At 39.3% G+C, this 19,958-nt stretch overlaps 1 protein-coding gene across 3 annotated transcripts in view; it reads right to left on the bottom strand.

The window, feature by feature from the left end:
• Positions 1–19,958, bottom strand: part of cep112 (centrosomal protein 112) — a 138,281-nt gene that overhangs the window by 35,842 nt on the left and 82,481 nt on the right. For all 3 annotated transcript variants that reach the window (XM_015048268.1, XM_015048283.1, XM_015048274.1), the window contains 2 exons: positions 16,276–16,506; positions 2,564–2,626 (listed from right to left, as the gene is read on the bottom strand). In XM_015048268.1, the coding sequence (XP_014903754.1) occupies positions 2,564–2,626; positions 16,276–16,506 (294 nt within the window). The remainder of the gene's footprint in view (positions 1–2,563; positions 2,627–16,275; positions 16,507–19,958) is intronic.

Genomic DNA, 19,958 nt, shown 5'->3' with positions numbered 1-19,958 from the left:
AAAGACTCTTCTTTAATATCACAGTGTGTTTGTTAAACATGTGCCAGCTTTTTTGCTCCCAAAACAGAGGATTAATCACTTAATGCTCGTCTGCGGTGGCACACTTCGTCACCGAAGCGGCCAAACATGACTGAACTTTCACACAGCATCCGACTTCTTTTGAAGTCGAGCATTGTGTAACTTAATAAGCTACCGTTCTTTCACAACATCTGCTTGTCAACCTGGCTTTCAACTTGGAGCTTTTGCCAGCTAACCCAAAATGTGTGTGTGTGTGTGTGTGTTTGCGTGTGCAGGTAGGGGAATAGAGGGGGGATTTACAGGTGGCAAGAAAGAAAAACAACCAACCCCCACCACTTTTGAGTACTCTCTTTGAGGAACAAGGTGCAATTATGGTCAAATGATTGTAATATTTTAGCTCGACATAATCAACATACTGTTGTGTAAACAGTACTTAATGGTGTTTTAGATCTTTAAGCCGGTGAAGGGAAAAGTGCTTGAACTTCCCAAAGCATTTTTGCTGAATGGAACATTTTTAAAGGAAGCAATAGTTCTGCTTGGAGAGAAGAATTACCCCGGATTTAAATGGGCTGAGGTGACATGTCCTAATGGCAAACACATGGCTCCGAAAAACAAGTGCAGGTTCAAGTCGACGGGAGGGGAATAAAGGTGAAGGAGATGCAGTAAACGGGGATCAGAGGACAAGGAACACGATAAAAATATAAGAAAGAGAGAAAAAGACTTAAACAGATGTTTGGTGTGATCGAGCATGGAGGCTCTGCCGAAATAAACGAAACACTGCAAAATGTTGCAGGGATAAGGCGGCTGCAGCAACCTGAGCCACCGTAGCCCTGGGCTAGAACGTGGAGAACTGGGCCGCTCTTGTTTTCTCCAATGTGGTTTTGATAATAGCAGAGGTTCAAGGTAGTAAAGCATTCAAATGGTCAAGATTTTCTGAGTTTTGGATACAGTTTTTCTACTGCTTTCTTTCACCAACACACAAAGCACTACGTGACAAACTGGGATGCATAAATCTTTTACACCTGGAGAAGTTCAGAATCATCAACTGGTGATTTTCAACTTCATCTGCCCTGACTGGCAGAGTGGGTGTTACTGCAGAAAGAAGAATTTTTTTTTTTGTCTCAGCAAGGTATTTAAAAATAACAGAAACACAAAAAACTGTAAGTAGCTTGTTTTTTTTTTTTTTTATAAAAAAAAACGTAATTCCTATATTTTCATCTCAGTTGAGCTGGTAATCTAGATTCTTGAGGGCATCCACATGGAAATTGATGTCATGCTAGCTAGCAATGCTAACCACACGATGACATCGATGTCCTCATTGTCCCCTGTAAAAAAGTTCAACCCATATGCGTTTTTTTGTGCACAGTCTTTTCCATTCAGTAAGTTTATCCATTATTGTTTGCCTTTTGATTATGCTAGACAAAAAGAGCAGAAACCTTTTATCTGACCTCACAACTGGTCAAATAGCAACTGAATGAACTGAATGGATACGAGGTCTGATCTGATGCTAAATTGGTCAAATCAAATTTTGATTCTGTGAGATTGCCTTCTGGTGGTCAGAAAATAGCATTGCAGATCAGATAACGCATAAAACTTAGAAATGAGCATCTCGATGAATGAGTAATTTCCCGGACACAAAAATGAACTACAATCACAATCAGAGCTATTTAGGATAAAAGCGTCTCCATCATCAAGTGAGCTACACCAAAAACCCCGTCTTAGCTAACAGCGTGGGAGAACAAATGGGCTGAACTTGTTCTGATGAATCTCCCAGGAGTAAACACTCACTTGCAAATAAAGTTAAATTATATCCTGAAACATTGTGTTGAATTTCAAGGTATCCTGAAGTGGGGCTACTTTAAATAAAGTAATTTGGAAGAATATTTGAATACATCATCATCACTGTTTAGGTCTAGGCAGTAACAATGCCAGAAAGGAATGTCTGCAGAGAAATATTTGTTAGCTGTTCTAAGTGTCAGGAATTCATTCTTTGCATGCCAAGAGTATATTTAGCCCGTTGGATGAGGCCTCACTGCACTTCAATCTAGCAGCGTTAATAGTGTGCAAGATGCTAATGGTCACAGAGAGACTATGAACTGTCGTCATGACAGATGAGAAACAAAGGAGTGAGGAAAATCGGGCTTATATGATCAGTGCTATATTTACTAAGAACATCTCCATTATGTGAATTTCTGATAGTCTGCCCCCTGCTTGTATAAACTGAAACTGAAAACCAACAATTTATTTACCCAGTAGTACGAATAATTAATTTATGAAAAAAATATCTCAGTTTTATACCTAAATTCCTTAATGAAAATTTGCTATAATTTAAGTTACTTTTGTAGGTATGTGGATTTTTTTTAATTTTTATTTTTACTTTTGAACATTTTGCTTTTCCTTGAGGCCAGAGGGGCAAATGCTGCAGGTAAAAAAATCCTTCCCCCCTCCCCTCCCATCAGTGAGTTCTGTGACAAAGTTGGGTGGAAAAGGGAAATATTAAATGAAAGAAGGGGCAGAATAAGGCGGGAGAAAAGAAACTGATTACCTGGGCAGACTTGGCAAGCTTCTGATTGTACTCCTTCTCAATCTGCTTCAACCTGCTGTTGGTCTGCAACAAGAAAGAAGAGAGAGACGGGTGTGAGAAAGAGATATGCAGACAGGTGGATGGAGGGACACAAAGAGGCACAACTGAGAGGTGAAATTCAATCTTCTGTTAGGAAGTGCACAGAGGCACATCACCCTCCCAACCAAACCTCTCTCTCACATACACACACACACACACACACACACTAGTGTTGACCTCTGTCTGTTGGCAGTGTGTCCCTGTGGCCCCTTGGCAGCGCTCCAGCCTTAACGCCTATGCGTGCCAGAAGGTAGTGACGGTCATGGTGCCCAGAGGGCACCAGTCCCTTTTGATCTCCGACCAACAATCCATCACTTAACAAGAAAGGGGGTGTTGGAAGGGTGAATTAAATGTTGCTGCCAATTAACCACTGAGAGGAAAAAAGAAAGGGATGATCGAGAAAAGCTTCAGGACTCAACACAGTGAATTGATGTCAACCGAGTGCTGATCTTCTGCCAACCATCAAGTAGTTTACAATGATCTAAGAAAAGAAGGTGCATCATTGTATAATTGAGATATCTAACTCTTATTTAAAGGGGCAGACATCATTATTGTCCCATTTCCTTTGCAGTTATATTTTGTAGTTCATGTTAAGAGTACAGATTTCAATGTCCAAAATCAAGAAAAGAAAAAAAAAAAAAAAAAGCATGAAGCAAACAAGGCAGATGGGAAAGTAGAAAAGTAACGTTATGTTTGGACCTCTAAATTAAAGCATCTATGTGTAACAAAGAGCAAAGCAAGAAGAAACAAAATATAGGAAAATCTTCAGTTTGAACTTGAGTTCATAAAGTGCAGAATGTCGGTCACTGAGGAGTTATTGATTTAATATAATAATACAATCCGTGAACAATAGTTTTGTAAAGACAGGTCAGTCATAAAACGTAAAATCCATGACCTTCAAAAGTGACTCCAATGTTTTTTGCACAATGGGATGTTTGCGGTAAGAGTACTCACTCTGTCCATTTTCTATGTTTCTAATAAAGGCCATATACTGATCTGATATATTCCTTTGTTGTTAGAGAAACAATCCAATTTTTACATTGATAATATGTTATGCCCATAGATGGTGTGCCATCAAAGGCTTGTTTATACCAGCAAGATGTGTAATAAAATGGCTTATTATCAGCATTGAAAAACAAAGGCAAATACATCTTTTGATTTATTTGTTAAATTATATATATATAAAAAAAGCTATAACATTTCTTTAAATCACTAATAATTTAGGGCTTCTTTCAATTTTAAGACAAACACTCTTTGTCATATCCTGAGAGTCCCTGACAGACAATTCATGAGCAAACACTGCTCCTTTGAACACACCCCTCACAGCCATCAACACCTAAGCTGCGTTCGGCCTCTGCACCCAATCCAAACACTTCCTGACAAACACCGCCGTCCGCTCTGAACGGACACACCTGTCACCACGGATACACAGAGCCGTCACCAAGGACACGGACCTGTCTTCCCGCGCCAGGATTCTTTGAGTGGCGGCCCCGCTTGTCCCCAGGGGCCCTGCAGCACCTGATGAGAGCGCGGAGGACAAAGAAGGGTGTAGAAAAGAGGAGAAAAGGAACTGTGCATGTGGGAAAGGGGAGGTGCAAATGGGGCTCTTATTCCTTACATCTGATGCATTTGTTGTCTCCTTTGACTGTGGCAGCACCACAGCTTCACTGAATAAAAATCAGGGTCGTCAGTTTGTACGGCAATTTGGCAAGGGACAATATTTCTTAACCGTTTCGCTCAGACAGTAGCTCTGCTGCCTCGATTACAGCGAAAGATGAGACATAAATAGTGGTTGAGGAGTCAAAGTTATACCTCACCATCACCGCAGTTGGTTGTGAATTAATGAGATGTTTGCTGTACTGTAAATGACTTGGCTTCACATCTAAATGCATTCACAGACACACTGCCATACTGACACGCAAACAGTCTCAGATGTTTCATAAAAACATAAAGAGGCGGCTACTAGATTATTCCCTTTACTTACAGTCACCCAGGGGAAGGCAGCAGAAAGCACTGTACAACATCAAGCATTAAAGAGCCGAGCCATGAAATACACATTAAAAAATGGCTGAAAGTAGACTGAGATGTAGATGGAACATGTGAGGAAAATTAAAAAAAAAAAAAAAAGGCCCCGCTGGACTGCGAAAAACAAAGCTAAATTAAAAGCCCAGCCATATGTGTGCGAGTCTGTAAGAATTTTCAAAGAGTCTACCTGTGCCCTGCCAAAGGCATTTTTATGCTGAAGGCACTTTGAGGCTGTATCAGGCTCTTCAATCGCCTCTTAATCCTAGCGGTGTGGAGTGCAGCTGCTTTGAAGTATGAGTGTGTGTACAGATACCTTGTGGATGTGTGTGCGTGTTAAAGAGAGTGGAAGTAGATCTGAAGGCAAGGCATGCACCGCTTACCAGAACTTAATTAATAATCTGCAGTGGGAGCCAGGCCAAACACACACACACACACACACGCACACACGCACACACACACACACACACACACACACACACACACACAGACAAAAGGACACACAACACAAAGACTGGGACAGGAGTGGCAGAAGGCAGAGTGACAACTTTCTCTGACACACAAGTCACAGTTGCTCAAACACAGATAATGGACAAACAGAGAGCCTGACTTTGATCTATAGCCATTTAGAAAAGGCTCGCTCAAGGTGTGCATTCCAGGAACACTCCATTGAATCGCTGCTAAAAGCAGGTAAGAATTTCTCTGTAGTGTTGACTCTGATGGTTGACTTTATGAAAAAAAAACCCAAAAAAAAAACCACACACACACACAAAAACAAGTATACCTAGAAGAACTTTGCTTCTACTTGGCATATTTTTTTTTGACAAATGTGTCTAATCTTTCATTTCTAATTGATTTGTTTTTACTATGACTTAAAGATAAACTCTAAAAACATAAGAGGGTCTTTATTACAGAAAATTGTACTAAAAACCATACACAGAGAGAATATACGTGATGTGACCTCATTACATTTGTTATGTGCGCAAGTTACTCCCAGAAAGTAAGTAAGTAACACAGTGATTATCTATATTGTGAGTATTAAATCACTAAAAAAAAAGAGCTAAGGAAAGCAAAAGTGCTGGCAGAGCAAAAGTTAATTTTTTCACACTTGTTCAAAAACAACGTAAGACATTTTTACATTTATTCATACATACGTTATTGATTTTTTTTACAATATGAAAGTGAGTTACAAAGTAAAAATACTTCTTGTTAATTCTCATGTCCAGAGGAAACCTGACATTAGCAGACATTCAGGCATGTAAACTATAAGGATGTCTCAATCCAATCTCAGACACCCGCAAACTCATCAATCGCTCTTACTGGTCTACTGCCTGTCAATTTGGTTCATCTTCCCCCCCAGCCCTTTTTTTTTTTTTTTTTTTTTTAGAAATTGTTAATTGCCTGGAAATCTTTATGTGTGCCACTTGCAAAACTGTATTCCAGGCAAGACATATCAAAGAAAACTAAAAATAATTAAGTTAGCAGTTCAACAAACTGATTGGTATAAGGATAAAAGTCAACAGGAGCAAAACATGATCCATATGTCAAGTAGGAGACACTGAAAAAAAAAAAAAAAGATAGTTATACTCGCTCTAGGTGACAAGAGCAGCTTTTTAATTGAGTTTATCTTGTGCTGGAGCTGCAAAACCTATAAAGACTGGTTTTAAAGATGAACTCTGTAATTACAACATTTTTACTGAACTGTGTGTGGTCTTGACCAGGAATTTGCACCAGTTTTCTGATCTTGTAAGGGTATTGAAATTTGATTAAAAAAAAAAAAAAAAAGTCTTATGACAGATTATGCTTACTTATTGTTGTTTATGTATTTCAAAAGGGACATTGCACATTAAAAATGTGTCACTGTTAATTATAAAGGTTATTTTTCATCTGTAGCCTCGCAAGGCACCATCAATATTGATACAATATTTTGAGCACGTCTTCATTTTACATGCATCATTGCTATCTTTGTGACATATACAGAACAATTAACATTAACCATGTACAACATGGCATATTGAAGAACGCAACAGAATTAGGATGGGATAAAAAAAAAAAAATCTTGCTCACTCAAACCAGCTACCAAAGGAGGTGGAAAGGATCTAAACTCCTAAGCAATCAACTCAGTCACATGTGTGTAATCCCTGTTGATTGAGAACTAAAAGCCAGAGACTTTTTCTGCAAAGATTGTGCTCTGCAGGTTTATAATCATGCAGCTACACAGCATTCTGCAGCAGAGAACAGGCAAAACTGGTTCATTGTTCTTCCTTGACATGTTGTCATCATGGGCGCCAATACCTGGGGCATTGTCTTAAGATAACAATAATACTAATTACTACAAGTTCAGATTACTGATTAATAGGATAACACTGACAGTAATAAAGCTATAGCTCCGGATCAGGGCAATTTACTCTCCAGGAAACATGTCACCTTTTAAAATGATCAAATAAAAAAATAAAAAAGTTACCATGTTTTGTGATATTAATAACATGGATGCAATCAAATACGTCTGTACTTTTGTTGTTTAACTGCATAAAGATCTAAAGCCAGCTAAATCCTGTTTCTCCAGGAAATGTTTAGTGGTTTCGAGTATGTGAACGTATTCGGCTGGGATTATAAAAGGCTGACCCCTGTCACGAAACACTGATGGGTTATATGCATACGCACCTGCATAATACACAAAGCTGATCACCAAGGTTTAAGGTCATTTTCACACCTGGAAGCTCATGCTTCAACGTGGAATTTCTGCCAAACTATAAAATATCTGCATATTCGCACATAATCCTTCCAATAACTCATAGAAATGCACCTTAAAAGTTCTTGTTCGTTGCGGTTCTGCTCCCAAAGGTTCCCTAATTTCATTCGGTTTTATTTACAACCCAGATTTATTCACACAGTCAAAGAGGCCACAATGTGCCATAAAACACATTCTTAATTGGTGTTGTTTCACCCTGGTCACAACAAGCTGCATGTTGTATACTAGAGATTTGATTTATGTTGTTAGTCTCTGTAAAACCATAAAAAAAAAAAAAAATAAAAATAAAAAGTCAGGCTTAAAAAGGTAATTTTCTGTGCTCCACCAAGCTTTTCCAGCGGCAGCTGTGTTTGTAAGCGCTGAAAATGGCTCTCTGTTGGCCGCACATGTCTCTCGTAACGATTTGACTTCAATCTGCTTGCGAGGGAGAGCTGGGGAGATGTTATTTACTCGTTTGTCTGTAATCATCGACGTCTTTGCCCGCGCATCTTTGAGACTCTGTGCAAGTGAGGGGAGTTGGTGCTGTAATGACAAGAGGCTTTATTTTGCATTTCACAGTTTGCCATCAATGCCTGTCAGTAGTGATTTGCTTCATGCATGCTGCTCAGTGTCAGTGCTTCATCGTGCAGAGTACAGAAATAATGCATCACGAACGCAAGCAGGCGCACACGGATAAACATACATCAAATGCTCCAACACGTAGGAAATGTTCAGTGATTATACAGAGCTACTTCTTGTTGTCAAAAAAACCCAATTAAACCCATTTCCATCAGAGTGAATAGGACGTGAAATCTAACCCGCACCACGAGGTCAAGGGAGAAAGTATGATAGATGCATTAAATGCTGCTGAATCAGATGTTTAAACTCAAGCAGATGGTCAGACGTTTAAAAATATGTCACACTCAGGCTTTCTGGTAAACCGTATGCAGTATGTTTTTATTCAGACAGCCAATGAACGTCGACTCGACCCTGATGATATTCAGGGTATCTGGTTTTCAGAGCAGGTCGACCTCACTTTCTATCCATTTATATCCCCATCCTGGCTTTGATCACTAACAGTCCTGATGTTCAGATGCAGGCTGCATTTGAGAGGAATTTGGAAGTCAACGCAAAAAAAAAAAAAAAAAAAAAAAAAGCATCATGTCCCAGTTAAAACTCCACTTCAAACCAAAGTGTAATCTGTAGCGTGCAACATGATGGGAGCTGCCTGACGCCATGTCTTAATGCGATTGAGAAAGTGTGTCGCTTCCCTCCCTCCTCTTGGATGACTTCAAAAAGTGAGCAAGGGAGCTGTAATGTTTTTTTTTTTTTTTTTTTTTGGGACAGCAGAGCTTTTACTCTGACTCTTTCATCTGCTGGCTGACTCACTCTCTACTTCACCCCTTTCTTTTTCTCTGCCGTTGGGCTGTTTTGGCGTGCCGAACAGACAAATAGGCTGACGTAGGCCTGAGCATGCGTACATGTACAAATATACACAACGCAACATACATTTAGACATAAAGACCTACTAATCTGGATGCCCTTAAAGAAAGAGAATAACATTTACGCCCCGAAATCAGATTCCTCGCTTTGCCTCCTCTGTTTTATTGTCTCGCAGTAAGTCTGTCAGGGTAAGCTGAATGTGGGCTCTCTTTGATCATCCCCCAGCCAATGTTTTTCTCCTCTTCGTCTAATCCATGACCGACTGAATAATATGATTTGGTGTATCTCCAAATGGCAGGGGACCAAACTATTAAGTCAGCTGTGGCAAAGACATACCTATGACGACAATGACAACAACCTCGTACCACCACCTTCTGGCTGAAGGAGTGAATGTCTCAGGGGGGGTCAGGATCAAAGCTGAATGGATTAATTTGGATGTTAATGACATAAACATCACTTTAGTTTAAGATTCCGGATCCTGACTTGTCACTACAAAGACATGTCAGCGTTTAAGACAATAAACAGTGTGACACAGACATATGTAAATGGGGTAGGCACAGTTTTAGAGACTTTGTGAGAAAGTCCATAGAAAGAGCTATAGGAAACTTTTAGGTTTCTACGTCAAGAACCCTTTTTCAGTAAGTATGAGTTTTCTGGGGCCATAAAGAAAATATTGTCGACACTTGCCAGTTTACACTTTCATAGGGAGCTTGGAGTAATTTGACAAATTTCTAAGAGTACCCGCTGTAAACAATTATTGGTTATATTTTTATTCACTGAAGAGAAGCCATTCTTTCACAGTTCTGTATGGCAGTAAAAACACAAGATCAAGAGTTCAGGCTAATTGTGCTCTGCAGGGATAAAGGTTCAGTGTAACGAAATGGAATCGACTCTTTAACGGTCCTGACCTTTATGTTTGATCCAGACCGAGTTACAGAGTATAAAACCAAAAGAAGCAAACAAAAGGAGCAAACAAAATGCCCAAATTTGTGTTGTTTTATCAGATCAAAGTAGAACGAGCTGCTGGAGGCTCATAATGAGCAGGATTTACTTATAAAAATGCAAACACTTCTTTTGAGTGATGGCATAAAAATATGGGTGTATCATCTTTGAAGACTTAGCCGTATTTATTATTACAGTAATACCTTTAAGAATTAAATATTCTGTAATTTATCCAGCACTGAATGAAGTGTGGTGAACATCATGTCCATGCTGGCCTAGCATAAGGACACAACGCCTCACTTATAAGATGATGATGGCAATATAAAAATCCATTATTTTATTTTTTTTTTAAGTGGAAGAATTGGTTTGAATTCAGGATTTAGCGAAACATTAGGTATTCTACAATATTATCATAAGGCAAAGTGATATCAATCACCACATTACTGTGAAAGACTACAAACAAAAGAGGCAGTGGTGAGCTAAATTGTACCAAAATATGTTTTAAATTCGAAGGAGAAAGTCACATATTCCAACATCTTAATAGAACTGTTTGTTCTCATCTGAAAATCAGCACTCAAACTATCTTGGGTGGTCTGATCAAACGTGCGCCGGTCTAAATATGCACAAAAAACCCAAAATGTTCAAAGCACATTAAAATCCAATCTGTCAAACCGCATTAAAAGAAAGTGTCAGAGAGTTGTGGATACATTCATGGTAAACTGTGTGAAAGCTGAGGCATCTCAGGTCACTTAGAACAAAAGTCATAAACAAACGGTTTCCCTGAAGCAAACAGCCAACAGGATGTTTTAAAATCTCTGTCCAAGTCGATAAACCAAGAGCTTGCTGCAATCCGCTCACCCAGCTTTCTGCGGTTAAAAACTTTGTTCTTCACTTCAAAATTCTGAAACACACATTTTTAAATATACGTCTTCCACACAAATAACCTAAAAAGCACAAGGTATTATGCACGGCAGGCACACATGATTTGGTCTAATGTTGAAACACACATTTAATCTGAAATAGATGTAAAAGTTTCATGTCTGCAGGAAGCTAACGGTAGAATAAAACCAAAATCACAAGCGGTGGTGAAAAGTATGTCAGATTTCTTAAAAAGCCCTCTCTGCCTGAAGCACAAAGCTTTTGTTCCACTAGGATATGATAACATGTGGAAGAAAACAAATCAGCTTCAATGATGAAGCTTTTAAACTTTTCCTATTTAGAGTAAAAATTGTGTGGGCCATGTCACAATGAGACTAAATTCTTCTTTCCCATGGGATACATCACAAAGGACACTAGTAAGCATTAAACCAAGGTTTAAAATAAATAAATAAATAAAAAAAGGCAACAAAACTGCTGTAATTCTGAGATGGCATCTCATTAGTGAGTCTTAGCAACAGTAAGAACGGCTGGTACTTACTTCTCTGATTTACACCAATTAGATCCAGTGTGAAACCAGAGTGTTATTATTCAAGGTTTTCAAACCATTAAGATTTCATACCTGCCGCAAGCCAACACTGGGCTGTGCGACAGAGAAAGTAAGGTTTGGCTACTCAGAGCCAAAAAAAAACAAACAAACAAAAAAAAAAAACCCAGCTTTGTCCATTGCTGATGTCTTGCCACCAGGTGACTTTGTTTCTTTTTATTGAAATTCCCAAACGCCCTTGATCTCAAGTAAAATTAGGCACAGACACATTTTCTCACATTTCAGGATAAATCAGAAACTGTTCTCGTGATTATTTCTGTCACCTGTCACCGCGCGCAATACTTGCAAATATACAAGGCAACGTATCGGCAATTAAATTCCATGAAAATCGGGGTTCTTTTTAGGTAACTATTAGTGCGACACATGCGCTCGATGAAGACTCACAAGCACGCAGGCTTGCATTGACACGAACACACACAAAGTCATACGCAAACATCTCAGAGATTTTTTTTCTTCTTCCATCTAATCTCCTCTGGCAGTTCAAAGAGCCATCCTCTCCAGACTAAAAGTAAATATGAACTCTCGGTTCCAGACGTTATTCATTTCCTCAAACCTGAAGCCTCTTGATCTTTTGTCTCACATTATCTCACCTCTCCAGTGTGAACACAAATTGCACTGTTGTGTTGCACAAAGAAGTTTTAGTCTACCAGCAAAACTCTGAGACACTTACTGCAAACATCTACTCTCCTTAATGTGCCACGGAAAGTAGGCAAAGTGCGAATTTATGCATTTGTACAAGATGAGAATTGCCTCCAAACTGCCTAGCTCAGATTTGTGGTGAAGACCAGCTTCTGACAACCACCTGATGTTCTGAGCTTTGCCACAACTTAAAGGGGGTGGTGAGGATATAGGGGAAGACATAAAGATGAAGGGTGGAGGTGTGGAGCAAAGAAAGAAAGTTAGATAAGGAGGTGGTGTGGGTGAAAGGCAGGTTTCTTGCTCACTGTAGCCTAGAGATGAGGCGTTTTTATCAGGCACAGAGGCAGTCTCACAGTCCCCTCATTGCAGCATGGGTGATTGAGAGGTCTGAGGTTGTGTGTACTCGTTCTCACCCCAGAACGTATGCGCGCACACACTCGGATGCACACCAACAAAGATAAACTTCAATAGTGTCGCAACTTTCCCTCTGCCTGCCTCCATCAGTTTTCCCTCTCCGCTTTCTTTCCGGCGCAGATCAAATGTGCAGGACTATCTCTCGGTCTGGTCTTATTTCCTCTGATTCTTCTGGTTCTCATTATTTCATTCCAACAGCTTTGACAGTATACTCCCAATAAGATCCACCACAACATCCAGCCCTTTTCTCTCCACTGCCTATCCCTTAAACTTGCGCGTCTTTGATGAGAATCCATTCATGGATTTAATGGATTTCTCCAGCCTTTTTTCTTTTTTCTCCATCAAAATCTTGAAGATGTGTTTAGGAAAAAAGGAGGTGAGGGGGGAAAAAGCTGCCCTGCTTCTACTTCTAAGAGCAAAGTGGACTGCATAGGACAGCATTTCTGTTGGCATCAAAAGACTGAGAAATTTTTAGCTTACAAAACGGGGCGTTCGAGTCAATATGGATCTGAGGCCTGACTGACTTCAGTCCTATGGGTGCAACGACAAAGTGAAAATTTTTCTTCCTTCATCTTTCAAACTTGGAGAAAGATTAGAAAGTACAAAAGGCGGGGGAGGAGGGAATAAGATGGTCAAACCTTTGCCGAGGATTTTTTTTTGTTTTTTTTAAGAAGCATCCTCTTTTAGTTGCCAAAAAAGGAGGGAGAACTCATTAATCTCGCTTATAAAAAGTGAAACTAGCACACAGTTGGTCGCGTTATCAGTCAGACTTCAACACAAGGCTGCACTGCTTTGAATCCTCTCCAGATTGCTCGATAACTGTGGCTTGTTTTTCCTTATGCACACAAAAAGATGGAAGAGAACGAGATAAACTGAGTGTTTGCAACAAAACAGCTTTCAAGCACCTAAAGAAGAAAAGCTGGAGGCACTTTTTTTTTTTTTTTTCTTTTAGGATTTCTACCACATCAGTATCCTTGGTTCTGTGTGCCATATGGAGCCAAAATGGCGCCTCAGTGTTTTGGAGGTGCATGCATTCCGGAGCTAATGCTGTGCAGCTGATGTGGGATGGTGTCTAATGAAAAACGCTCTCTTTGAGGGGCCCTGTGGAAGGATTAGGTTCTGATCAACACCACCTTAGGTCAGTTCCTGCTGGACTAGCAAAAGATTATGAGTGATTTTGCAATGTGGGTTGAGTTACGAAGGTGGAAAGAGGAATAATAAGAAACAAATAAAAAGAAACAAGGAAAGTTCTGAAGATATAGAATGACTGGTTTAAGTGTCCACACCCTTTGTGTTATTTCATATTTTATCTGGTAGCAACCATAAAGTCCAATGTTTTTATGAGTGAAAAAAGAAAAATGATTCATGCTTTTCAATATTTTTAACTAATAAAAAATCTATCTTCATATATATATTCATCTATGTTATGGTGGTCCAAAATGAAATCCACTACAACCAAGGCTCAACTCCTGTGTTTAATTTATTTGTAGGATGAATAAAGCTGTTCTTTCAAGACCTGGCTGAAAGGCAAAGAGCGTCAGGGAGAGCAAAGATGCCCACCAGGCAGGTCAGGGATAAAGATAAGACGTTTAAAGCAGGGTGGGTTTACACCAATATTTTGGAAATCCCAAAGAGAACTGATCAATCCAAAAATAAATAGAAATGAACACAGGCAGCCACCTGAACTGACTGGCCAGGCAGAAAGAGGATTACAAAAAAAAAAAAAAAAAAAAAAAAAAAAAAAAAAAGTTCACATTTTGTACAAGTACGTGTACAAGCCAATGTAATAAAAGTATTTATAAGATTTCCAAAGTTCTAAAAAACTAGTTTTTAGCTTGTGTAAATGTAAATGCAAACTGAAGAAGCATCAATAATCTATTAGTAATTAAGTTTTTTTTTTTTTTTTTTTTTCATTTGATTTAAACATCTAGATGAGGTACATCTTTGACTAATTTCTTTCCTGAAAGCCTGTTGGGGGCACGTCTCTCAGGAGAAGGTTGCATTCTGCCAACTGACCAGAAGGGGGGGACTAGTCTGGTTGCATAAAACAAAGCTAAATCATGTAATGTTGCAGAAAATTAACTCGGCAGCTTTAATCTGTAGTTTTGAAGTAGAATAACTTACGATCATTCCACTTTTTTGGATTGACTAAATCAATCAAAAAAAAAAATTTTTTTTTTTAAAATCAACTTTAGCAGTGTGCCGTAACTGTTACCTCAATTGTTTATATGCACACAACAGACAGAGATTGGGATTGTTGCACTGAAATTACTGGAAATGTACAGATTGGCCTTGTACACAGCTACAGAAGAAGACTTGTGAAATGTCTGGTGAATATGCAGCATAATTTTGCAGATGAGTCTGAATGGATGAACTTGCAAAACAGAATGGAAAATTACACACTTAGAGCATGAAGATAAAAAATACTGTTACAGCTACAGCTCACAACAAACACACACGCACATTGAAAAAACAGCATTTGCAATCACAAAGATCCACACAGTGTTGCTGGGTGTGTTGTAAATATTGCATTTAAAATTCTTATAAGACTGAGAACAAACTTAAAGTTGGGGACATGGCGGTCTGAAAGAAGGACAAACATATTCATGATGCACAGACATTAACACATGTAAACAATAATCTATAGGTTTAGCACTTGAAGTGCAACACTGACATGGGATATTTCTACATGCTATGCGGTAGTGAAGGCAACCATTTCGGGTTAAAGCTGTTGATGTCCCAGGTTCCTGCTGCAGTAGCCGACTGATAAAAGATGAAAATCTTAGTAGAATTTATCATATCTCCAGGATAGGAAGTCTTATTTTGGTCACATTAAATTGTTTTATTTTCCTGCTTAGTTGCCCTGTGCCTAGCTCCTTCAGATTCACATCAACTCTGACCAGTTTCTGTCTCTGCTGAAGAATCAAAACCCACAGTATGATGGTACCACCATCATACCTCCTCACCAAAGGATGGTGGGTTCAGAATTTTATACGTTAGCCAAAAGCTTTAATTTTTAGTCTCATTTCAATAGAGTAACTTCCTCCACAATTTTGCTGTGTCCCTTGCTTGGCTTTTGATAAACATCAAACAATATTTCTTATGCTTTTCTTCTCCCCAAACTTCCATAGAGGCAACACATGACTAATAGGTAACCCTGTTGACAGGATTTCCCAACTGAGCTATGAATCACTGCAGCTCCTCCAAACTTGTCTTCTTTCCTTCCACCTGTCTTCTTGGATGTTCCTCTTGACAAGCCTGTCACTTTAGTTATAAAGACATTCTGTGGTAGGTTTGAATTTGTCCCACAGTCCTCTCATTTTCAGATGTTTGATTGACCAGTGCTTTCTGAGGTCTTCAAAACTTGAGATATAGTTTTATAACCTAAATCTGCCTAAAGTGTTTCTGCAACTACCTCTCTGATCTGTCTACTGTGTTACCATGTCTTCATGACACAATTTGTTCCCTAATCTCCTCCAACAAACCTCTAACGCAAAGGTAGGTAACTCCAGTTTTCAAGGGCCAGCATCATTGAACTCTTCAATGTGTCCTTGGTCAAACACACCTAATTAAAGTCGCAGAATAATCTGAGGATATGACCCTGTTATTATTTGATTCCGGTGTGTTGGAGCAGGAAGTTGGAGGACGTCGGCCCTCAAAGACTGGAGTTGCCATCCCATCTTCTAAAGCCTTTACTGAACAGCTGGATCTATACTGAGATTAAATCACACACAGGTGAACTCTATTGACTAATCAAACGTTTTGATAAGGAAACTGACTTCAATGAATTTTATTTGGGGACATGACTCCCAAAGCTGTTGAGCACATATGCGTGACACCTCATTTTGTAAAAAAAAAAAAAAAAAAAAAAAGCAACAATTTCCCGTCCCCTCCACTACTTCCAATAAAACATACTGAGAACTTACAACAGGACTCACCCGTATTTCATCCCCTATTTACCTTCTCCAGATTGGCGTCCATCTCCTGTTGGTGGCTCTTCTTCAGATCGTTGGCCATCCGTTCCATGTCGGAGCGCAGCTGCAGCATCGACGCCTCCTTGGCGTGCGTCGCTTTTTGCCTCTCCTCCTCCTGAAGCAGCGCAATGTCGGCCAGCTTTTGCTTGTGCTGCTCATGGGCCTGCTGGAGCTCGTCGTGTAGAGTTGACACTTGGGTCTCCAAATCGGAAATTGTCTGTAGATTGACAGAAAAAATGCATCGGGAGGAGGAAAAGTTATTAGACTTTGTATATTTATTTTCTTACTCAGCAGGTTAGGAATGAAAATGCATAAAAGTTCTTAAAATGTTTATTATGCGTTTTGCAAGGTAGAAAGCCTTTCTGAACATTTAGTTGATTTAAATGAAAGAGTAATGTTTGAGAATAGAGGTGGGCTGACGGAAAGAGATAATTGGATACAGTATCAGAGAGAAGGAGTCTCTGTGGAAATTCAAGCGTTTGTACTGTACTCTGCATGGATGTGGGTGGCGGTCTCTGCAGTGAACTCCTCACTTTAACTCCCCCCTTTCAAACCTCTCAGCTTTGACTTTTCTCAGTAGAGCACGTTTAATAGTGTTGCCAGTGAGAGTTAACATAACATAGTGGAAATGCTAATAAGCACAAGTGAGTGGTCCCTCAGACTGCAAAAATAAACCACTCTAACATGTGCAGCGGGAGCCAGATCTTTGCAGTTTGGAAAATGTCAAAAAGAAAGATAAAAAAAAAAAAAAAAAAAAAAAAAAAAACATCACATGATTAGGACACTGTTTTGAAGGAGATGGGGCAATGACAATATTTGTTCTTATAAGGAACATAGGCCCTTAATGTTTAGCTAGAGTACTAATATGCACTTAAAGTAATTGTATGACATCAGGGTAAATGCAGGATTCAGCAAGTCAAATTTAAGACGTTTTAAGGACTTTTAATGTCACCTTGAATGAAATTTAAGACAGAAAAACCTATACATGTACGGGAAGGTTGGAGGATCCTGCTGTATTACAATCAGATATTTTTGCACAGAATGAACCTAGCCTCGTACGGGTTGACAATAGAAATGAGCCATTGGAGAAAACAAACGTTGTATAGTCAACTTGCACTTAGTCATGATAGATACAGAAAAGCTAGCTAGCTAGGAAGCAAGAGTTTACTAGCAGCTGGTTACCGGTAGTCGCAACCGCCTCGAGTCACAGAAAGCAATGAAGATGTCTGCGGACGACTCAAACTTTGGCCTGACAGGACAGTCCCGAGAATATATATATATATATATATACATACAAGACTAAACAGTTCTGCCGTGACCAAATCTAAGACTTCTGATCAAAATATTTAGGGCAAAATTATATATTTCTAACAGATTTAAGACATATCAAGGCCTTAATTTTAGATGTATAAATTTAAGGATGCACAGACAATCTATACATGAAAATGGGCGCCTGATCCTTACACGCATTCTAGGATGACTCCACCAATTAGAGGCAATAAGCAATAACTATTACAGTGAAGTTTTGAGAGGTCTAATATGAAGGACACTGTTTCACACCAACATACCTGTATTGCACCTATTCCCCAGTTATTGCACATCCTCATTACTCTCCTTTGTTTCCGCATGTGCTCTTGCCTGCTGCTCGGTCCCCAGCCGCCAGAAAGGCCCGAGCATCCCAGGACAACACCGCGTTAAGGCTATCAGACAGCGAGTGTCTGAAGTGCTTTTTATTTAGGGGGCACTGAGGAGAAGCAAAAGGGACTTAAAAGGAGCGCCACATAAACAAGCAGAAGCTTTGGCTACGAGCTACTCTCTTGTCTACACTGGTTCACGCACACAGATCTCCCCGCGTGTACGCGGGCGTGCGCGCAAAGACGAACAGTCTGGAGTTGTCACACACACTCAGAATAACAAGCAGCGAATTCAAAGAAAACAAACATGAAATCGTGTCCCCTAAATTCTGTCTGATCGTTCGCAATTTTCTCTGCTCCGCTTTTGCAATCAAGGGCAAGAAGCAATACCATGTGAGCCCTCGGGTGTTTTTAATGCATAATTCTCTGTTTGACTAAAGTTGATACTATTTATTTTTTATTTTTTTAAGTCTCTTAATAACTAAGTATTTAATCGTCCAGAGCAGCGATCTCAGCATTGACATATAGCAAACACATGAAAGACTTTCCTCTGGGTACAACAGCGACTTATTATAAATGCATTTATTTACATTAAAAACATCACGTCATTGTCCAACCACAGACTTTAAGATGTTTTATTTAGATTCTATGCGGCAGACCAGCACAAAGTACAGCAAATCATGATGGCTATACAAATAAAAATCTGAAAGTAGTGGTGAGCATTTGTCTTCAGGAGGCCCTGAGTCAGTGTAGCCCTTAACAGATCAATCTTTTGTTCCATGGCCTACATGAGGTTAAAACTCTTCACCATACCCAAAAGGAAAAGGAAAGTCAACCAATTTGTACAGACAATTCTTGCTGCAATTAAAGTTTGCATCAACCTGTTTTGCACATCAACAGACTGAACATTTTTGCCAATTCGATTGGACGAAAAATGTTTTCAAATGTACGTTTTCTAATCTTGCTGCAGATCTGAACTTTTAATTTAGGTCTGGACTTTGACTGGGCCATTCTAACACATGGAAACGCTTTGATCTAAACCATTCCTAATGTTTAGGTCGTCTTAAGCAGCCTTAAGTCTTTGGCCGTCTCTAGCAGGATTGTCCTGTATTTACTTAGCTTTTAACCCTGAATTGAGGAGAGCTCTGTGAGATGTTCAAGGTTCAAGATGTTTTATAACCTAACAATAGTTTTAAACTTCTTCACAACTTTATCACAGACCTGTTTGGTGTGTTCTTCATATTCATGATAACTTTTGTTCACTAATGTTCTCTATGAAACGTCTGAACCCTTCAACCCTTTATATTTGTTACATGGAAGCATCATCAGAGCACCAGCGTTCACTGAAGAATTAAGCTGTGATCCGAACTGGGACAGTGGGGGAGAAAATGAAACAGAAATCATCTGAACTCAAACATGAATTAACTTTTCTAAAGAAAGATATTGATGAACAGCACAGACAAGTAGACTGAGGGAGCCTTACTCAGGAAGCTTAATATTTATAAGACACTGTAGAGCGAGACCCAGCAACTTTAAATATGCCGTGTAGTCAGAACACACATATGAGTCCTTCTGCATATGTGAAATAGTAAATTGTTACCAAGTAACAAAACAATTTCTATGCAAGAATTACAACACATCGCAGACCATCCCAGTCTAGGCTGTCCTTTTTTATCTCAGCTTTGACACAGTCTGTCATCATCCTTTTCATTTGATGCGGTTTAATCGCGTCTCGGGATTGTAAACCTTTGAAAAAAAAAAAAAAGAAAGAAAGCAACAACAAGGAAAAAAAAAAAAACCTTCATAATTTAGTTCAACATGACTGAGGCAAAATAACTCAAATAAGTTCCTACTTTCTCCTCTGCTATTGAAGTCCAGATGGTGTGTACGATCCTTCAGAAGAGAAATAATTACCAGAGAAAATAACAGCCACCCAGGAGTTTGAGGGGAAACAAGTGGGAAATAATAGGAACGATGAGCTTTAAATTCGAAAGAAAGAAAGACGTTTCTGCAAGTTTCAATGAGTTGTACTTAA

This window comes from Poecilia latipinna, unplaced genomic scaffold (genome assembly GCF_001443285.1).
Source record: "Poecilia latipinna isolate Pla-1442-1.1 unplaced genomic scaffold, P_latipinna-1.0 Scaffold42, whole genome shotgun sequence".
Lineage (NCBI taxonomy): Eukaryota > Metazoa > Chordata > Actinopteri > Cyprinodontiformes > Poeciliidae > Poecilia > Poecilia latipinna.
Note: the sequence above shows the minus strand (reverse complement) of the source record. Positions and strands in the feature narration are given on the sequence as shown.